General features: G+C 46.6%; 2 protein-coding genes across 10 annotated transcripts in view; both read left to right on the forward strand.

Annotated features, from left to right (window-relative positions):
- Positions 1-987: 987 nt before the first annotated feature.
- ptpn5 (protein tyrosine phosphatase non-receptor type 5) lies at positions 988-12,028 on the forward strand. Of its 7 annotated transcripts, none has more exons than XM_029153843.3 (14): positions 988-1,367; positions 4,119-4,230; positions 5,299-5,575; positions 5,996-6,118; positions 6,210-6,305; positions 6,404-6,660; positions 6,757-6,949; positions 7,405-7,489; positions 7,624-7,703; positions 7,938-8,075; positions 8,153-8,263; positions 8,944-9,104; positions 9,312-9,425; positions 9,823-12,028. In XM_029153843.3, exons 3-14 carry the CDS (start codon positions 5,306-5,308, stop codon positions 9,914-9,916), a joined length of 1,722 nt encoding a protein of 573 aa, XP_029009676.1. In that variant the 5' UTR covers positions 988-1,367; positions 4,119-4,230; positions 5,299-5,305; the 3' UTR covers positions 9,917-12,028. The 7 variants fall into 7 exon arrangements, with proteins under 7 accessions (XP_029009676.1, XP_029009677.1, XP_055365754.1 ...); XM_029153844.3 differs by lacking the exon at positions 988-1,367 and adding an exon at positions 1,376-1,549; XM_029153846.3 differs by lacking the exon at positions 988-1,367 and adding an exon at positions 1,607-1,625.
- Positions 12,029-13,045: 1,017 nt separating this feature from the next.
- dusp8a (dual specificity phosphatase 8a) overlaps positions 13,046-17,900 on the forward strand; it is a 35,243-nt gene continuing 30,388 nt past the window's right edge. Inside the window, exon 1 of one of the 3 annotated variants that reach the window (XM_029153268.3) lies at positions 13,046-13,371. The gene's annotated coding sequence lies outside the window, so the exon portion shown is untranslated. Of the gene's footprint in view, positions 13,372-13,475; positions 13,643-15,776; positions 16,453-17,900 lie in introns of those variants that run through there. The other 2 variants (XM_029153269.3, XM_029153270.3) reach the window with 2 other exon arrangements.

The following is a 17,900-nucleotide window of genomic DNA, read 5'->3' on the forward strand; positions in this document are numbered from 1 at the left end:
GGATGATGATGATGAGGATGATGATGATGATGATGATGATGAGCCGTGGGTTGGGGGAGGTGATTGAGACGAGTGAGAAACTGGGTGAGAAAGGTGGGTGGCAGATCCCACAGGCTGCAGTTGAAGGAGGTGACAGTGGTGGGGGGGGTGTTCACAGCTCAGTGATGTGTGAGGATCCAACTCCTCCGACTAAACACACACACTGATTCACACTGATGTTCTATCTACTGAAAACTTGTCTTTTGTGTACTTTTCTGACAGTAAATATATCACATGACAGGATGAGGACCAGTGTGATGTTCTGTGTCTTTCTAACATCATTTCTACTGTAGATGTACATTAAATTATTAATATTTTTTTAAAAGGTCGTAGAGCAGCCGGGTGCTGTAGTTTTTAACGTGTGTGGGAGTAACTAGTGCTTTTTCCAGGGACTTTTTTCAGGTGTGGATTAACACGCATTCGGTGCCTCAGTTTGTTTACGTCTGCAGGATGCTGTACGTGGGACTGATTCAAAATAAACTGCAATATAATACAGGTCAATTTCACCCACAACAAAACTCTGGTTCACATTAATTTTTTTTTTTTTACCAAGAATGTTTTTATAAATATTTTTACATATTCATATTCAAATTAACTTGTCCCTACTCTTCAGCTGAATGCTTTTCTTGTGATTCCTCGTGAAATCCATCACTGTGGATCCAAATTCTTTTTTTTTTTGACTGTATAAAGAGATTCCACAATGTTTCTAATAAACACATAGATGGATACAGTACACACACACACACACACACACACACACACACACACACACACACACACACACACACACACACACACACACACACAGAGTATCCTTCCCTTTCTCCCCCCCCCCATCTCTCTCTCCTCCCTCTCTCTCTCTCTCTCTCTCTCTCCCTCCCTCTCTCTCTCTCTCTCTCTCTCTCTCTCTCTCTCTCTCTCTCTCTCTCTCCAGCTCTCTAGCTCCCTCGCCCGCTCTCCCTCATTCTGGCTCTGTTGCCAAGGCTACCATACAGCCTCTTGCAGCATATACCTAGACGAAGCTACCGCCTGTGGATATCTCCTTCTCCTCCAGGATACAAACAAAAGAAAATCCTTCACACTTCTCTACCTCCGTTCCTCTTCCACACGCACCTCCACCCGTAGATTTTGCCTCCCCTAACCCTCACGCACATCTCCTGCCTCGCTCGCCCGCTCCCTTTCGCTGTGTGCCTCTTTCCATGCGAAAACAGCCCCTTCTCTCCCTCACCGAGGAGCCGTAAAAAGATTAGCTCTCTGCGCTTGGCTCCCGGTCCTTGGCTCAGAGGGAGCGCGGCGGCAGATGGTGATGTGAAGGCGGGCTCAGCCAGGTAAGAGGACTTATCCTAGCCAGACTTGAGGTTGTGGGTGAGTGGCTGCTCCAGCCTTCCTCTCCTCCCTCCGTCTCTCCCTCGTTCCCCCTTCGTGGCTGTGCGACATGAGGTGAATACCAATTCCTCAGCAAAACCCCCATGGTTCATAGGGCTGCTGCGCTTTCTCTGGCTGTAAAAAGGTAGGAATGTGTGACGTTGCCTCTGTAACGTGGATCTTTATGCTCAGATTATTAAAACTGAAGGATTTGCCAACAGGTTGGTTCTTCGAGGCTCTGCTTTTGTCAATAATTGTGTGCTTTCTTCCTTATATTTTAATGTTCAAGCTTCATTTTACCAGGGTCGTATCGTGTCTATATGACAGTGTGGGAGTTAACGGTGAGGGATCCAGCAGTGCACCTCCCTGGGTGATTCATTACTAATACATCCAGCTCTGCACTGTGTGGTCGCTCTAGCCCACCGTAGCCATGTACGTGATATGAATGGCGTTTTGTCTTGGTATGAATGATTGCCAGAGGATGCCATTCCTGCACTGGTGTTTTGATGCAGCGCAATCGTGCAACCCAAGCCGTTGTCACCCGGCGCCCAGGTTTGTCTCCAGCAGGCTGTGAATCAATTCTCAATGCAGCATATTTCAATTATTCATACAGTTTGGCTTCAGCTGACTTGTAAGTTTATGTGAGCGTTAATGAGTTTTTCTGCGAGACGTCCCTGTAGCTGCAGCGGGAGATTGTGCGAGTGTATGTAAACAAAAGAGCTGATTGATTATGTGTCTCTGTGATATACAGGACGAAGGCGCAGGGAATGCTGGGTATTTTAAGGTCGTCAGCTTGTGCTTGTATTAATATCAAGATTTGTTCTTGGTGTGTGTGTGTGTGTGTGTGTGTGCGTTGGGGTGAATCTTCATCTCCTCTTACAGTACCATCCCATCATCACCTTCAGTCAGAGCTTCCGCCTGCGTCGTCTGCCTCCAGCAACACACTCAACGCTACAGTCATTGTCCAAATGCAGCCACGGCTGTAATGAGGGAAATGAAGTCATGAACGGTAAAAGTACTGTAGGACAGAAAAGCTGATTTATTCCCCCCACATAGACTAAGACATATTCATATAAGCATCAGCTGCCACCTAAACAATGAAATGAGCCCATGTTAATTCATCTTGTTGCCGGCTGCAGGGAGCAGCATTAGACAAGTGTCGTTCCTGGTCCTGGTGGACCTTTTGGGACACGGGCCGTGGGTTTGCTCTGGAGCTGTTTGTATCAGGCGCTCTGAATGGATCCCGATCAATGGAAACACTACGCACAGACTCTATTTGAAGATTGAGGGGGTGGCATTAGTAAGGACCTAAAGACAGTAGACCATCAGTGAGGATGAATCATCTGTCAGGGTTTGACTTATTTGCCGTTAATCCAGATTTTATCCTTAGCGTGTTGATATAGCTGTAGTGTTGTATTTATCTACTTACCTACGATTGTACATTAACAACATTAAGCTGCTGCAATTTGTCAGTCACTGATATTACATAATTGTAAGAACTTCAAGGGTGTGGGATCGTTAACAATCAACAGGAAGAGAGCTTTTGATTAGTTGCTGATGATGATTCCCCAAAACATCAAATACATCTGGCAACATAAAAAAAACTAATAGTTTAATAATTTGTGATCCCAACACTGTCTGTATTTTGCACTTAACCAGCAGCAGTGGAGACAACATATTAGTATGTAAATTACATAGACCACGACTGAATGGTTGAACTAGTTAAACGTGCTGCTCTCATCCACCAAACAAGCACTCGGCAGCCAGAGACTCAACATTTGCCTCGAAGACGAGAAGCAGAGAGGCACAAACGTTTTGTCACCAGTCTCCCAGTGCAGATTTATGTTTGTGTTGTTCATTTTTAATTCAGCGTGTCTGCCAGTGTGTATGTGTGTGTGTACATGCTACAGTATGTTGGTTTCCACGGTTACCAAAACGCCAACCTCACTGCGTCATTGCATCAGAAACCTTCAGCGTTGTTTTTTTCCAGCATTCATCCCCTCGTCCACTCACATACCTGTCCCTCCATTGTTAAAAAACGGAAGTACGCCTGAACTTTCTCAGTTTCTCTTATACAACCTGGTGTGTGTGTGTGTGTGTTTGTGTGCGCGTGTGTATGTACATTGTATGTATGCACGTTGCCATGGCTATGGACCAGGCGAACTGGCGTCATCACTTCAAAACCACCTTCGCAGCAAGCAAAGAGAGATAGAGAAGGACTCAAAGCAGCTCCCCTCTGTTCAACACCTGCACACACACACACACACACACACACACACAACCACGCGCCACCGGTGTGGTCTCATATTCAACCGAGCTCAGCCTCTTCGTTCAACACGGTGCAGCGGCACAGAAGGAGAGGAGGGGAGACGGGAGACGAGCAGACCTAACTTCATGCATACTGATGCGACTGGAGCCGTCTGAATGTATTTGAGAGGGTGTCAATTTAGTCTGGTTAGAACCATCCCTTCCTCCTAAAGAGGGAGCCAAAAAAACAGAAATATTTACAGTTTACTTTGTCACCATCCTCCGCTCATGAAGACACAACTGGGAGCTGACAAGGGTGCTACTCTGATCCCTCTGTCTCAGTGTGACCAGCTGAATTTGACTCTCCAGCTCTCTGATGTATCTACAGTTGCTCCTGTTTTATTTTAATATACTTTTAATGAGAAAATGTGAGATGTGATTGTTGGGTGTTGTCCTCTGTCCTTCAGATTTGACTCTGCCGCACTATGGCCGACAGTGGCTGTTTGTCACAGGATACAGGACTGAACTGATTGATCATGTGATTTGACTCCCTCCACAGCTCCCTGTCATTTATCATCGGTGAGTCATGTGACTGGCTTCATAGTTTTGATATCGCAGTTCACCAAGGAAATCATTTTTATAGCAGCCATTGATGAAACCTTGGTCCAAACCCGCTCAAGCAAATTTAGCCAGCAGCAACACATTCAGACAAAAGTGAGATGTGCGCAAACAGCACACCGCCATTCTCACGAGCCCACGCATTCTCACATCCGCACAGACCACGTGGCCATAGTCAGCCAAATGTACGAAAAACCTTTATTGATGGTTGAAGGACAAAAGAGCAGGGAGGCTTTGAATACAGTGCTGACTGATACAGAGAGAGGGTGTGTGTGTGTGTGTGTGTGTGTGTGTGTGTGTGTGTGTGTGTGTGTGTGTGTGTGTGTGTGTGTGTGTGTGTGTGTGTGTGTGTGTGTGTGTTTTGTCAGTGGATGATAATGCTCAGGACGGATGAGAGGGATGAGAGCCACTCTGTTGCCAAGGCGACGGACAGGGCTGTAAACACGCTACCCCTGACTCATCTCTCCACAATAGATCCTCTCTCTCTCTCTCTCTCTCTCTCTCTCTCCCTCTCTCTCTCTCTCTCTTCTCTTTCTCCTCTCTCTCTCACTCTATCACACACATACACACTCTTGCTCTCTCTCTCTCTCTCTCTTCCTCTCTCTCTCTTCCTCTCTCTCTCTTCCTCTCTTTCTCTTTCTCTCTCGCTCGCTGTCTCACACACACACACAAACACATTCACACAATGGAGTCCAATCTGAGGGAGACAAGAGGATCCGAAGATAAGAGCCACTCCAAGCTGCTTAGCTATACATCTGAATAGGCCAGTGGAATAAACGCAACCCTTTCTGTCATATGCACACTAATTATAAAAGGGACACACACATACAAACACATGCACAGCCTGGCAAACACAATCAGTGACATTTAAACTGGGCTTTCTGCACACGGGTACAAAATAATTCTTGTTTATAGTAATATGGTCAAAGTCTCAGGCCATAAAACACATTTCTGATCATCTCTCAGAACTGTTAGTCTGACAGATAGATTTGCTGGTCGCCTCTAACCAAAGAGAGCATCATTCACCAGGGGGATCATGACCCGCCGGCTGAGCAGCTCCACCCGGTCCCACACCGAGGATTCAATCTTCCTGAGGCCCGACGAGGACCCCGTCTGGCTCGACGAGCCCACGAGGGCCGAGAAATTAGGCGACGGCGGCCTGAAAAAGGACGCGTTCCCAGAGTTCACAGACGGGCCGACAGGTGGCCAGAGCCCACAGGGGGAGGATGCGTTCATGCACAAGGTGTACGCGCTGGTGATAGACATCCACTGCTGGGCCGCGCTGTTTGTCGTCTCCCAGCTCACGGTACGTGAGCGGACACGTGCTGAGAGACCCGTCTTCATTCATTTCAACAGCAGAGGCGGGGGAACGCAAACGCAGACTAGATTCACCGCCGCATTAGCAATTCAAACACCACTTTAACACTTGAGCACAACTTAGTCTCTCAACTCCATCCTTATTTGTCATTTCACATGCATCGATATAGTGTCATATTCTCCCAAGTGCTTTACTGAGCGTTGGAAAACATTTAGTGGGCCACATTTGGGCCACAACTCATTAGTATTCATACACTAATAAATAAAGAGTAGATGCAATATTAGTCGAACTGGAGCCGTGATTAGAGTGTGGCATCAGACTGCATGTCTCTTCCCTTCAACTGAGAGCAGCCCCTGTTTACCAGCGCATGAATGACCGGCTCTGCCCGTGTGCGTTCTCTCCTCCCAGGGCTACTGGCTGTTTTTTGTGATGGAAGGAAACGGACCACTCTCCTCCGTCTACAAAGCCCTGCAGGTTATCGACTTTTACCTTGGCTTCATCTTACCCTGCCACCCGATCTTTGGAACGGACGTAAGTCTGAGTTTGTTTATCTGGAGATGACGGAGAAAAGTGTCCAGAACACACCCCAGTGTCTCAATGCTCTTTCCCTTTGAATGAACAGTCCACGGTGTTGATGAGTGAGGTGGTGGAAAGTACCGAACACAACTGGGTCGTCCATGGTACTTCGGGCATTGGCGTGGCCATCTGCGTTGTCATGGTAAAAAACTGAACAGCAGCAAGACCAAAACTACATCATTTGCCAGCATCACTGTGTTTAACTGGACTATTCATTAGTTCCTTTTATTCTGTCCCAAGGTCGTCCACATGATCTGTAAATGGCGTTCCGGCACAGACTTGTGGTCGTCGGGAACAATCTCAAGGGACGTAGGCGATCGGCGACAGTCTGTGAGCCGCCAGCCCTCCTTCACCCTCTCGGAGTGGACGGACGCTCAGGAGGATCTTCTGGACCTCGACCCGGTGCCTCAGACGCCGGTCTTCGACATGGGCGCCGACGCCAGAACGGAGGGAGACGCCGCCACGCTCACCGTCACACCTGTGGGACTCCAGGAAAGGTCAGCGCAAGAGAGCGGTTGTTGAAGCCGGACAGGATGTTTAGTCCCTCTCGCACAAACACACACTGTTCATCTTGCTCTGGGTGCATCATGCAGGAGGGGCTCCAATGTCTCCCTGACCCTGGACATGTGTACACCAGGCTGCACTGAGCCCTACGGCTACGGAGCCCAGCTCTCCCCCAGAGACCAGTCGGCCCAGGAGTACCTCCGACAGGGAACGCACGTCCTGACCCCGGCCATGCTCCACACTCGGGCGCTGGACGACCAGAGCCTGCAGGCCGAGTTCTATGTGAGCGCGGTGACATCCGCCCACACTCGGTAGATTAACAGAGAACGGAGACGCTCCGGAAAAGGCGTCCACCGACACGTACATAGACGCGGGCACAAGCGCTGACACCCACACACACACCCAGCGGAGCTCTGCGCACACCCGTGAGCTCGCTGTCTGCTTGTGGGCGATCCAACGATACAGGCATATTTGCATATGAAATCCCAAAGAGGAGCCCAGTGCCTGCTAGGCAGCAAGATCTATTTTAAAGATCATACACATGTTTCCCTGTGTCTTTCAGTTGCGTATAATTACGGAGCATTCGTTTATCGTGAGTGGAGTTGATGATTCAGTGTGAAAAAATAATATAGTTCTCGTTGGTTTTCATTGCGAAAAGCCAGAAACTCCCTTCCATTTCTGCGAGGGTCGACCCTTCTGTCGTTGCACTCATTGTTCTACTGTGTGTCCATTGACAGGAAACTCCCATGAACTTTGTAGACCCGAAGGAGTACAACTATCCAGGGCTGGTGAGAAAGAACCGCTACAAAACCATCCTACCCAGTGAGCGCCGTTACATTGCATTACAGTCTCTCAGTGAGATCATGAGAATGAAGCTGTAGTCTGGACATTACATGTAACAGCTGGAGATAGGCTTGTCTCAATGCACCAGGCAAGCTCATACTGTCCTCTTCCAGACACACACAGCAGAGTGATTCTGAAGTCACAGGACGAAGATGACTTCCTCACCACGTACATCAATGCTAATTATCTCAAAGTAAGTGAAAAACTAAAGAAGTAGACACATACAGAGAGAGAGAGAGAGAGAGAGAGAGAGAGAGAGAGAGAGAAAGAGAACATGTCCAGAAAACATAAAATACAGAAACAAACCTCCTAGTTCATCTTTTCATGATCCACTTGTGTGTGTGTGTGTGTGTGTGTGTGTGTGTGTGTGTGTGTGTGTGTGTGTGTGTGTGTGTGTGTGTGTGTGTGTGTGTGTGTGTGTGTGCAGGGTTACGGGGGTGAGGAGTGTGCATACATTGCCACCCAAGGCCCCACTGTAAACACAGTGGGCGACTTCTGGAGGATGGTGTGGCAGGAGAGGAGTCCAATCATAGTGATGATCACCAACCTGGAAGAGAAAAACGAGGTCAGTGGCGACGGGGAACGCGGCGGCGGATGAACACGCAGATGGGTTGAAAAATATTCACTCGCTGTGTTCTGCAGAAATGTGCCGAGTACTGGCCCGAGGACACTGTGACCCACGAGGAGATCGAGATCACCGTAGTCTCTGTAACCCAGGAGGACGACTACAGTCTGAGGGTGTTTACGCTGAAGGTAGAACACAGAGAGAAGAAACACGTAGGCTGCATCGCACCAACGCGCCAGTTTACTTCAATCCTCTTATATGCGTCCACAAAATAATACATGACCACCACTGGACCGATTACTTTTCACCAAAGTAAATGTGTTTATCAGTTTCATCAGGTTGCCACGGTCACCAGTGCTCAGACTCCCCACAGTTGTGTATGTTCTGTTTGATGCTTTACTCCATGTTCCTGATGGAGCCTCACTTCATTCATGTGTTCATGATGGATGCTTTATATTTAATTTGGGGTCATGGCAGCACCACCACTTAGCAAGCCAAACAGGATAATTCAGTAAATGCAGCCTGCATTTGATTACTAAGCACCAGGGGATCATTATCTAACTGTGCCTGAGTTAAAAGCTTGTTGTTTATTCAGCTCGTCTGGTTGTATCTGTTGGATTCATAATTATCGTCAGACCTACGCTGGAATAGAGGCGGCTGACGGATCCTTTTTATAAAAACCTCACTCTTTAATGCTGTCTCGCTCTGCTGTTCATTGTTGTCGTAGCAACTGACACCAAGGTAACACGTTGGACGTACAAGCAGAGCAACAGGCTGATCAAAAAACCCTGTTGTTGGCGCACGCGTGTCTCTTTGATGTGCGCGTGTGCACCGCATCACCGCAAGCGTGCTTGGTGCCTGTTTGCAGTGTGGGGGCGAGGAGCGCAGCCTGCGGCAGTACTGGTACACCTCGTGGCCCGATCAGAAGACTCCTGACAAGGCCCCGCCCCTGCTGGAGCTGGTACAGGAAGTGGAAAGGGCCCGGGAGGAGGCCCCGCCCTCCAGCGGCCCTATAATTGTGCACTGCAGGTATTATAGCAGGTGTTATCAAATAAAGGTATGGGACGTTCAAGTTCAGAAGGCAAAAAATACAGAGTTGCATATTATTTGAACCGACTTTGTTGCTGATGTTGACTATAGGACTTACGACTTGGCATCCATCAGATTAGTTGAGTCAATGCTAAACAATGCTCTAATCCAGCTGTTTCTGCTTCCTCTCTACTCGTCCTCCTCCAGTGCTGGAATTGGTCGAACTGGTTGCTTCATCGCCACCTCCATCCTGTGCAAGCAGCTGAGGACTGAAGGTGTGGTCGACCTCCTGAGAACCACCTGCCAGCTCCGCCTGGACAGGTGAGACGCCGTCAGCCTTCATCCGTTCTCACGTCTATCTTTGGTTCTTGGCAGACAAGTCCAGCTGACGTGGCTCAAGTCGACTTAGCTCCAAATCACGAGCAAAGTCGCTGTGGGATCTATCTTAAAGATAAAAATGGGCTGCTGGGGTTTTGCACTGACACTTAGATGCCTACAGTATATGAGAGGCAGCAGCTATTTGTATTTACACTCACACTTGTTTATTGATAATAAATAATTATTAATAAATAATGAAAAATATGATAAATAATTTGACTCATAGAATTAGAATTTGAATTAGTTACATTTGAATTCGACTGCTCTGAAATGCAGCTTGTGCTCCGACAAGTGAAACGTTCCCCATCTGACGGGCTGTGTTTGTCTGTGTGTTTGTCAGGGGTGGGATGATCCAGACGTGCGAACAATACCAGTTTGTGCATCATGTTCTCAGCCTGTATGAAAAGCAGCTGTCTCACACCGCTGAGGAGTAGAAGGAGCGCTACCGCCGCGCCCAGACCGAGACACACCACTGTACACAGTACCGCCTCCGGTGGTACGCGCCACTGTACCTAGCACCATCAGTCTCACCCTTTAACGAGTTCATACCACGTTAATCTCTTGGCCCAGGATAGGCTCGTTCAGGCAGGGCTGAATGGCTGACACGATGCCTGCGCATACTTTGTGTCAGGACAAACATAAGGATGTGGCATTTGCACCGCTGTGTTTTTTTATTTTAACCGCGCCAGTGTCAGTCATCACGTCCTCATTTATTACCTGGCCTGAATTTGTTCCATACAAACTGTCTGTAAAGTTATCACAGCTTCACCTGGAGCTCACCTGCTGTGCTTTCACATCGCTGTCAGGAAGGTGTTCAAGAAGTCCAGTAGGTCCCGCTACAGCACAAGTGCCAGCATATGTAAAATCTATAGAGATGATAAAACGCCAGCCTAATATTTGACTCTATATGGATGTAAAGGTTCATATTAAATGTATGTAAACACCAGGCTTTGCTCTCATTGATTCTTAGTGTAAGAAGAAAAAAAAACATTGCGAAAGGCTTGTTTCAACTTTTGACACGTTCAGGAGCCACCTCATCTACAGGTTGCATGGTGCTAAGTGTTCATTAAAGGCATGTGCAATGTTATGGAACATAGGAATGTATAACAATTAGGTTATTAATGAACTAATTAGGATTTTTGTGCAGTCTACAGTTCTACCATGCTGCCTGTGCAGTCCTCATGGCCCATGATGTTTACAGTAAACGACCCCTGCGTTCAGGCCACATAGACGTGCGCACAGAGGTGTCACGAAGGCAGCGACCAGGAGGCGATGGGCGAATTTGAAGCAGGAATGAAGAGCTCACGAGAATCTGACATAGGGAGAATTGGCAGAATAAACGGATGCAGGATGCTCACACTACTGAGCCAAAGGTCCCACTGCTTATTCTGTGACACCTCTGCATGCAACACATCTGTGAAGTAAGAAGCCCATGATTGTTGTATAGACAAGCTAGGCCTACTCTGTATGAAGCACAATAGACCAACTAAGGTTGTCTCTCTGATGTTCAGTTGTAAAAGTTCTTTTCTTTACAGTATTGTGTTTGGATTGTGTTGAGTTTAATGGATTGCATGTGCTGTATGGGACTCCCATAGGTCCACAATCAAAGCGACGTGATTGGTTGTCCTGCTTTTTGTTGTGTAAAAGGGTTTAAGCCTATTATATTGCTTGCTCTCGGCCAATGCTTTTGATACAGTTTGCTTTTGTGAAACCAACCAGAGATATTTTTAGAAAATTTTGATACAATCCTTTCGAGTAGATGCCTTGTGTATATTTCCGTTTACACCATGATGGAATGTAGCTCATACTGTGGATCGAACCATTGGTTTATATTGCAAAATTTCACAGAACAAAATGTGATAAGTACCTAAGTTACCTTACAGTGCAAAAAAATAGATTATGTTCAGTCTTCAGTATTATTACTTTATGCCTTTAGGCTTTGCTTTAATATGCTTTGCTTTCAGTGTATGTTCTTATTGTTTTCTTGGAGAATTTTACCTCAGACTGAGTTTCTACGCAGTCCTGAATCTATTCCATCTGTGACTCCAGGCCACTCTCAGTTGACAACACGAGAAATATTTGCTATGTGTACGGCAGCTAAAACGGAGAAGACCATTTTCTATGTAACAAAATTTCTCTCTTAATACATCAGATCAACAGTCTTGAGCATTGTCAGGGGATGTGAATTAACTGCGTGGGCCTGCACCAACTTACAAACATCAAATCATCATTTAGCAAATTAAACTGCCAAATTAGCCTTTTCTGTAAACAAGGGACAACGATTGACAAGAAATGGTTAAGGTCTATTATCAGACTTTGACACAATCCTCTGACAATGTCCATTATGACTGACTGAACTGACTGAAAAGCGTTTACTTTGTCTTCAGTGCTTATCCGGTCCCCTTTTGATGATCACAGTGGGGATGACGAAAGAGCCAAACAGTCAGACATACAACCAGCAGAAATCAGTATTCCTCTCCTCTGCTACAGTATTGCTTTAAGTTGTGAGTTTTTGCCTCTAAATAAAGGTAGATTTTCATGAACAAGTTTTTGTGACTCCCTTAATCTCACACTGACTATACGCACAGACACAGACACACAGCTGATACGGCCTTATTTTGATTTAATATGAAGGTGAGTTGGTTTTCTGCTTTTATCATCTTTATGGTTTGGGCAACAATGTGCAGTTCAATATTCTGACACTAGGTGTCAGTTTATTCACATACTGACACCTAGTGGTGTCATGTAACTGCTCGACGTCCTAACAGCTCCATCAACCTACATTCATCTGCTTTGTCACTAACACACTGATGTCAGTGCAACGGAACAAAGACTTTCATTGTAACAATGGGGAATTTAGGGTACAGCGTGTCTGCTACACAGACTATGCTTGACTGGCATCGCACTAATTTATAATCACTACCCTGAGTGAGGGCCATCAAATCATTATCAGAAATATCTTATAGAACCTCCATATGTGTCTCAGTAGGGGTTATCACATTTTTATGATTTGTGCAAAAAAATTTGCTTTGTGCTACATTTTGTTACTGAATCAGTGCAAAAGATTGTTTTATCAATGCAAGTTACAATTTAATGTGGTGAATATGAGTAATTTGACCTTGCATTCGTAGTTTGGCTGATAATTAAAGTAATTGAAACTGATAATAGCTGATACTTAAAATAATTAAAACAGTAGTCTGATATGATATAAGATCAGGTAATTTTACTTTAGATAATTGTGTCTCATGGGTCCATTCATATGCTTTTGCTAAATTATCATCGTTATCATCCTATTATTATTACTGTTATTATTATTTATTAATCACTATAATGTTCCGTTATAATGTTATATTCTTGTTTTTTCACGTCTGCATCGTCGGCGCCGTTTAACCCAGTCTTCAGACTCCCACCGAGCCAGTCTCCTTTAAATTGACGGAATGTCCCTTTAATCTCCAGATCAGAGTACTGATGTCACCCAGCCCCTGAGCCATCGGCGCTGATTGGCTAGAGGTGACGTCAACCTCTTTTTTTCCCTCTCCCTACTGAACCATGACCTCATCGCTTTAGTTCACGAAAGTGCGAAGGTGAACCGTCTGAAACTAGCCCCCCCTCCGACACTCTCACGCACACTCACGCACACACACACATAGCTTCAGCCCTAGCTTTTATGTAGCGCAGCGAAGCTAATCTCTGCCTCTGAAGGAGGCGTTTGTTGCCTATCGGCGCTCGTTCATGCCTCGCTGGTTCCTGGCGCTGTCAGCCACTGTCAGCTGTGCTGCCCGCGCCACGCCGCCAGGTAAACACCGGCCAGTCCTATGAAGACGCCGCCGCCGTCCCCTCTCCCATGGAGGCCAGTTGAATAGCACGCAGCAGCCGCGTGGAGCCTGAGGTGAGCGTTTGTTTTGCTCTGTGAGTCGATTAGCAGAAACGACATTAGCTGCTGTCTAGTGCGTTGCTACCCGCAGAGCTTAGCTTAGCTTAGCAGCGGCTGCTCGCTGTCCGCGCTCGTGCCCTTCCGTTGCTGCGGCGCGACTGACAGCGCGCACTCCCACTGTGTCCGTGCGCCCGTCTCATAATGGCAATCAAACCCATCCAGGTTGAAGGTATCGAGTGTTTTATTTTGTTAGACAAGCTGCTTTGTGTCGTCTGGCTACTTGGAGGTACGTTGAGCATTTATTTCACTGTATTTACCTTTGAGTTTGCGCGTGCCGCCCGTGATCATCGCGGACTGTGCGATCGATGGAGTGTTTCGATTTCGCGTGCGGACAGATTCACGCGTCATAACAACACGGGGTATTTATTTCAGGGCATTCTCCCCCAAACAAACCACAGGGAACCTAAATAGAAGCGTGCATATTAACGTTATTTGATAGGCTACAAATTATGCGGCATGGTAAAAGCAACGGCCACTGTCCGCATTGTGTTCTATTCTTATGTTTAATGTAGGTCGGTTTATTATAGAGCGCTGCGGCCGTTCAGCCTCTATCGTTGTTGTTAAACAGGCCACAATGTGCCGCCTCTGTCTTTGTGCGTCTCATCTTATTGCTGGTCGAAATATCTAAAGTAAAGAAAAACGTTTTTTTGTTATATTCAGTGCGGCTACTGCATAAAATTATACCGTGTATTTATTGTGATCCTATCATGGTGGTGTTCGGATCGTAGTCCTACTTTGTTACGTGTCCTCTCACTGGGGATTATTGATTGGAAGACACCAGAAAGCTTCATACCCGGTTATGTTGTTTACAGTTTGATGGTGTTTCGATTTCGCCAGAACTGACTAGTCATTGATTTTATTCTTAAATTGACCCAATCACCGTCAGAGCACGTTGCATTGTGTATTTGCTTGTATTGCATTCATGCCTGTTTCTTTCATTATCACATTTGGGATAAACACTTTTTTAATGCATAACTAAACGTCAAACATTTTAAAAACATTTTTATATATACATTTGGATTTTCTTAGAATAGATGTATTTAGCTTTCTGAGTTGTTGGTCAGTAGACAAAAGAAGCATAAATAAAAAATAATATAATATTAAAAAAAATCTTATTGCTTATAAATTGCTAATGGAAAAATAAAAAAAAAACTTTCAGGATGAAGATTAGAAATTATTTTAGCACAATGGCTGTCTAATCTCCAGCAGTGCTTTGAGGTCCTGGCAGCAGAACCTGCCCTGGGTGAATTAGCTGCCCTGTAATCCTCCTGCAGGACAGTGTCCATCGTGGTGCTGGCTCGAGCACCTGCACACGTTGCCCTGTAACCGACACACAATCATAACAGAGACCGCAGTTATGCACACAAATGCAAACCTTCAGTTCGTGAGAGGGACTGTGGACTGGCGTAAAGGGCATGAGATGCTCCGTTGATGTCATTTTTTGTGGTCTAAACAAACAACTCATGTCTCTCATTGTATTAAACAAAGAGGAAGCTTTAAATTAGCCCATTCGAGGCGGCCGCCGCAGGTGACGTTATGCTGCGAGTTAATGAATGACCCGCAAGCCATTACATCAACGCCTCTTGCCCTCCAGATGCTCTCTTTGTGTTTGCCTCCCTCCCCTCTATCTGATATGACGTTGAGCGGCCTGTAATGCTTAGCCTGTGTTTGTGGGTCCATGTTACTTCCTCATCTTCATTTTATTGTCATATCACAGCGAAGTCCAGCCTTTTCTTATCAGCTGTAAAAGGGGAAGCCGTAAAATCTGTAGATGATTTGTGTGGCTCTGGAAAAAAGCATTACAGTTACACTGTCAGACATGCCAGTAATAGAGATGAACCTCTGTTGATTGGGATATACAGACATGCTATACTTGCTTTGTATTTATTCTACAGTAAGTTTCGATGCATGTGAATCTTTATCTGGGAAAAATGGCACAAAACTGAAAGTTTGTTTGTATTATAGGAAGTGTAGGTAAATTCCTTTTTCCAAATTCCCCAGCAAACCACTGGATGAACCTGTTCTGCTTCCTTATGCCAGTAATCAAGTTGTAGTTGAACTATTTCAACTTACCCAGTCTGTATAGCCAATTTTTAATGATGCTGGGATGATGCTTTAGAGCCAACTTGGACTGAAGCTGGGAAAGAACGTGATACTTGATTTGCTGTCTCAGACAGAATTACTAGACGTGTGCACATCGCTGTCACTCTTAGGCACCCCCCCCATTCTCATTCAGCATCAGCACCAGTAGCATCCCATCACCATCAACCCTCCTCCCGTGCCCCCCCCCCCCCCGATCACCCCAACCGGGCTGTTTCTATGGCAACAACAGAATCTGCTCCGGGCCTGTACACGCCGTCTCTGTCTGCTCTCAGCTTGTTTTCCTCTGTTCAGCCTAAGCTTCGCAGCAAGCTCCTGGCTGCTGCCTCGTTCAGCTCGAGGAGCTTGTTTATTTTTGCTCCGTATTGTTCCTGCTAGGACACAAGATGGAGGAAGAAAGATGGTGTCACATAAGGAGATGTGTTTGTGTGGTTGTTGTGCTGAGTAAGCACACTGACGTCTGTGCTCTTTCTTTTATTTCCTCCCTGGGCATCTTTTATCGTTCTCTCTGATAAGTCCTACAACACTGTGTGATGTCATGTGTGTCTCTGTCTTTGTTGTCTTCACTTTAAACCACAATTGATGTCCGGGCAAGCGAGTTCAGCTGAGAGACGAACGTCTGCCAGCGCGCCGAGATGCGGATGCAGCGCAGCATCACCGCCTCTCGCTGCCGCCACACATGTAGACCTGCACGGTCCTCCCCTCCCCGTCCCCGTTCACCGCATAAGAGCAGGAAAGGCAGTGATAGAGAAGGAAGGAGGGATTCCGAGAGGAGAAAGTGAGAGAGGCTGGGCGGCTGGGGGAGCGTAGCCGCCATTAGACAAATGCAGCGTCAGATGTTGTGCTCAGCAGCAGGGAAATTGCAAGCAGGGAGAACATTCCACACCCCTGGAAGCAGCGCTGCTCACCGCCCAGGGGCTCCACACACCATCTAAGGTACGGTATAACAGGTGATGGGGCCAGGTGGCAGTGTGGGGGGCAGGAGGTGTTTGCAGCAGGATTGCTGCTGGGATCCACACAGAATAATGAAAACGGGGCTACACTTCAGGTCACTGCATTGAGCTTCTTACTGCAGGAGCATTCATTTCTGAGCTTTGTGCAGGGAATAGATGAACTGGATTTGCTGTATTTGTCTGCGGCGGTGTTTTAAGACGTCTCAGACTTCACTGTGACTGTGTTTGTCCGGAGCATCTTACTTGCAGGTCGGCCTTTGTGATGGTTTGGCTGTTTGTGCCTCCACTGTGCATACGGTGCAGCCAGTTGCCGCTGTCTATCTAGCTTTGCATCAGGCAGGTTGCCAGGCAGGGACTGCATGTATATGTCTATGTTCAGCACTGGCTGGCAGGATATAGGACCTGATAGACTGCGTGTGCCAAAAAATCATTATCTGTTTGTCTGCGGCGGCAGGAAGCCCAGGCTTTGCTTCTGAATGCCTCTGCACCATGCTTGCCACATCCCATTCCTGCGATTCTTTTCTACTTTTGCTGCAGATTTTATTCATCCCTTTCCCCCGCTCCGACTTTACAAATGCCCCCTCCCTCATCGTGAGCCGGCGGAGTTGCTAGGCTGAAGAGCTCCTCACCAAATAATATCATTTTCCACCTCCTCCTCCTCCTTCGCGTTGCCTCCCAACCATACGAACAAAGGTGAGAAGCTGGGTGTCTAATCAAGACAGGACCTGATCAGAGGCAGTGTTACCCCACGTCTCCCCCTCGCAGTCTCTGTTCCCCCCCCTCCCTCTGAACACTGTTCTGATGTAAATTTTGTTGTGTCTCTCACTTTGTTACTGTGTTGTCAACTTACTTTCTTCTTCTATTCCTGACTCTATATATTTTTAAAAAAGAACTACTCAGCTGTTCCCTTCTGTCACTTAATTTAATAATCCACTCTCTGCTTCTACAACTTTATCTCCCATACTGTCCCTTTCAAACTTCCTCTAAAAGCTGCGGGGTAAATGAGAGGAGGCCCATTCATTTTTCATGACGCCGCGTGGCTGTGGATGAATAAAACAACGCGGCTGCATTCGCATTCTGACCTCCTCACTGTTGCGTGACACCTGGTTGGTCATGGAAATGGTCTTCACCCTACCTAGCGTTTTGAGTTCTGCAGCGAACGCGAGCAGCGAGAAGATGAGACCGACTCTTACTGAAAAATAGGAAGAAACAGGTTCATCGAGTTTATGGACATCTCACCATCACACACACACACACACACACACACACACACACACACACACACACACACACACACAATCTCTCCCACGCACAAACACACATACACAGGATGTCACACGGGCTGTTTGCCTGTGTCCAGACCTGCTCTCTGAATTCCCCTGGCTTAATTTATCTCACGCCCTCAGTTTCCTGTTTCATGAGCTGCAGCAC

Source organism: Betta splendens, chromosome 6 (assembly GCF_900634795.4).
Source record: "Betta splendens chromosome 6, fBetSpl5.4, whole genome shotgun sequence".
Lineage (NCBI taxonomy): Eukaryota > Metazoa > Chordata > Actinopteri > Anabantiformes > Osphronemidae > Betta > Betta splendens.

Excerpts from the sequence above, each read along its gene's own strand:
- ptpn5 (XM_029153843.3), top strand. The coding sequence starts at position 5,306 with ATGACCCGCCGGCTGAGCAGCTCCACCCGGTCCCACACCGAGGATTCA. Across the intron at positions 6,661-6,756 it reads CCTGTGGGACTCCAGGAAAG|GAGGGGCTCCAATGTCTCCC; the intron begins GTCAGCGCAAGA and ends TGCATCATGCAG. Across the intron at positions 6,950-7,404 it reads GCCTGCAGGCCGAGTTCTAT|GAAACTCCCATGAACTTTGT; the intron begins GTGAGCGCGGTG and ends GTCCATTGACAG.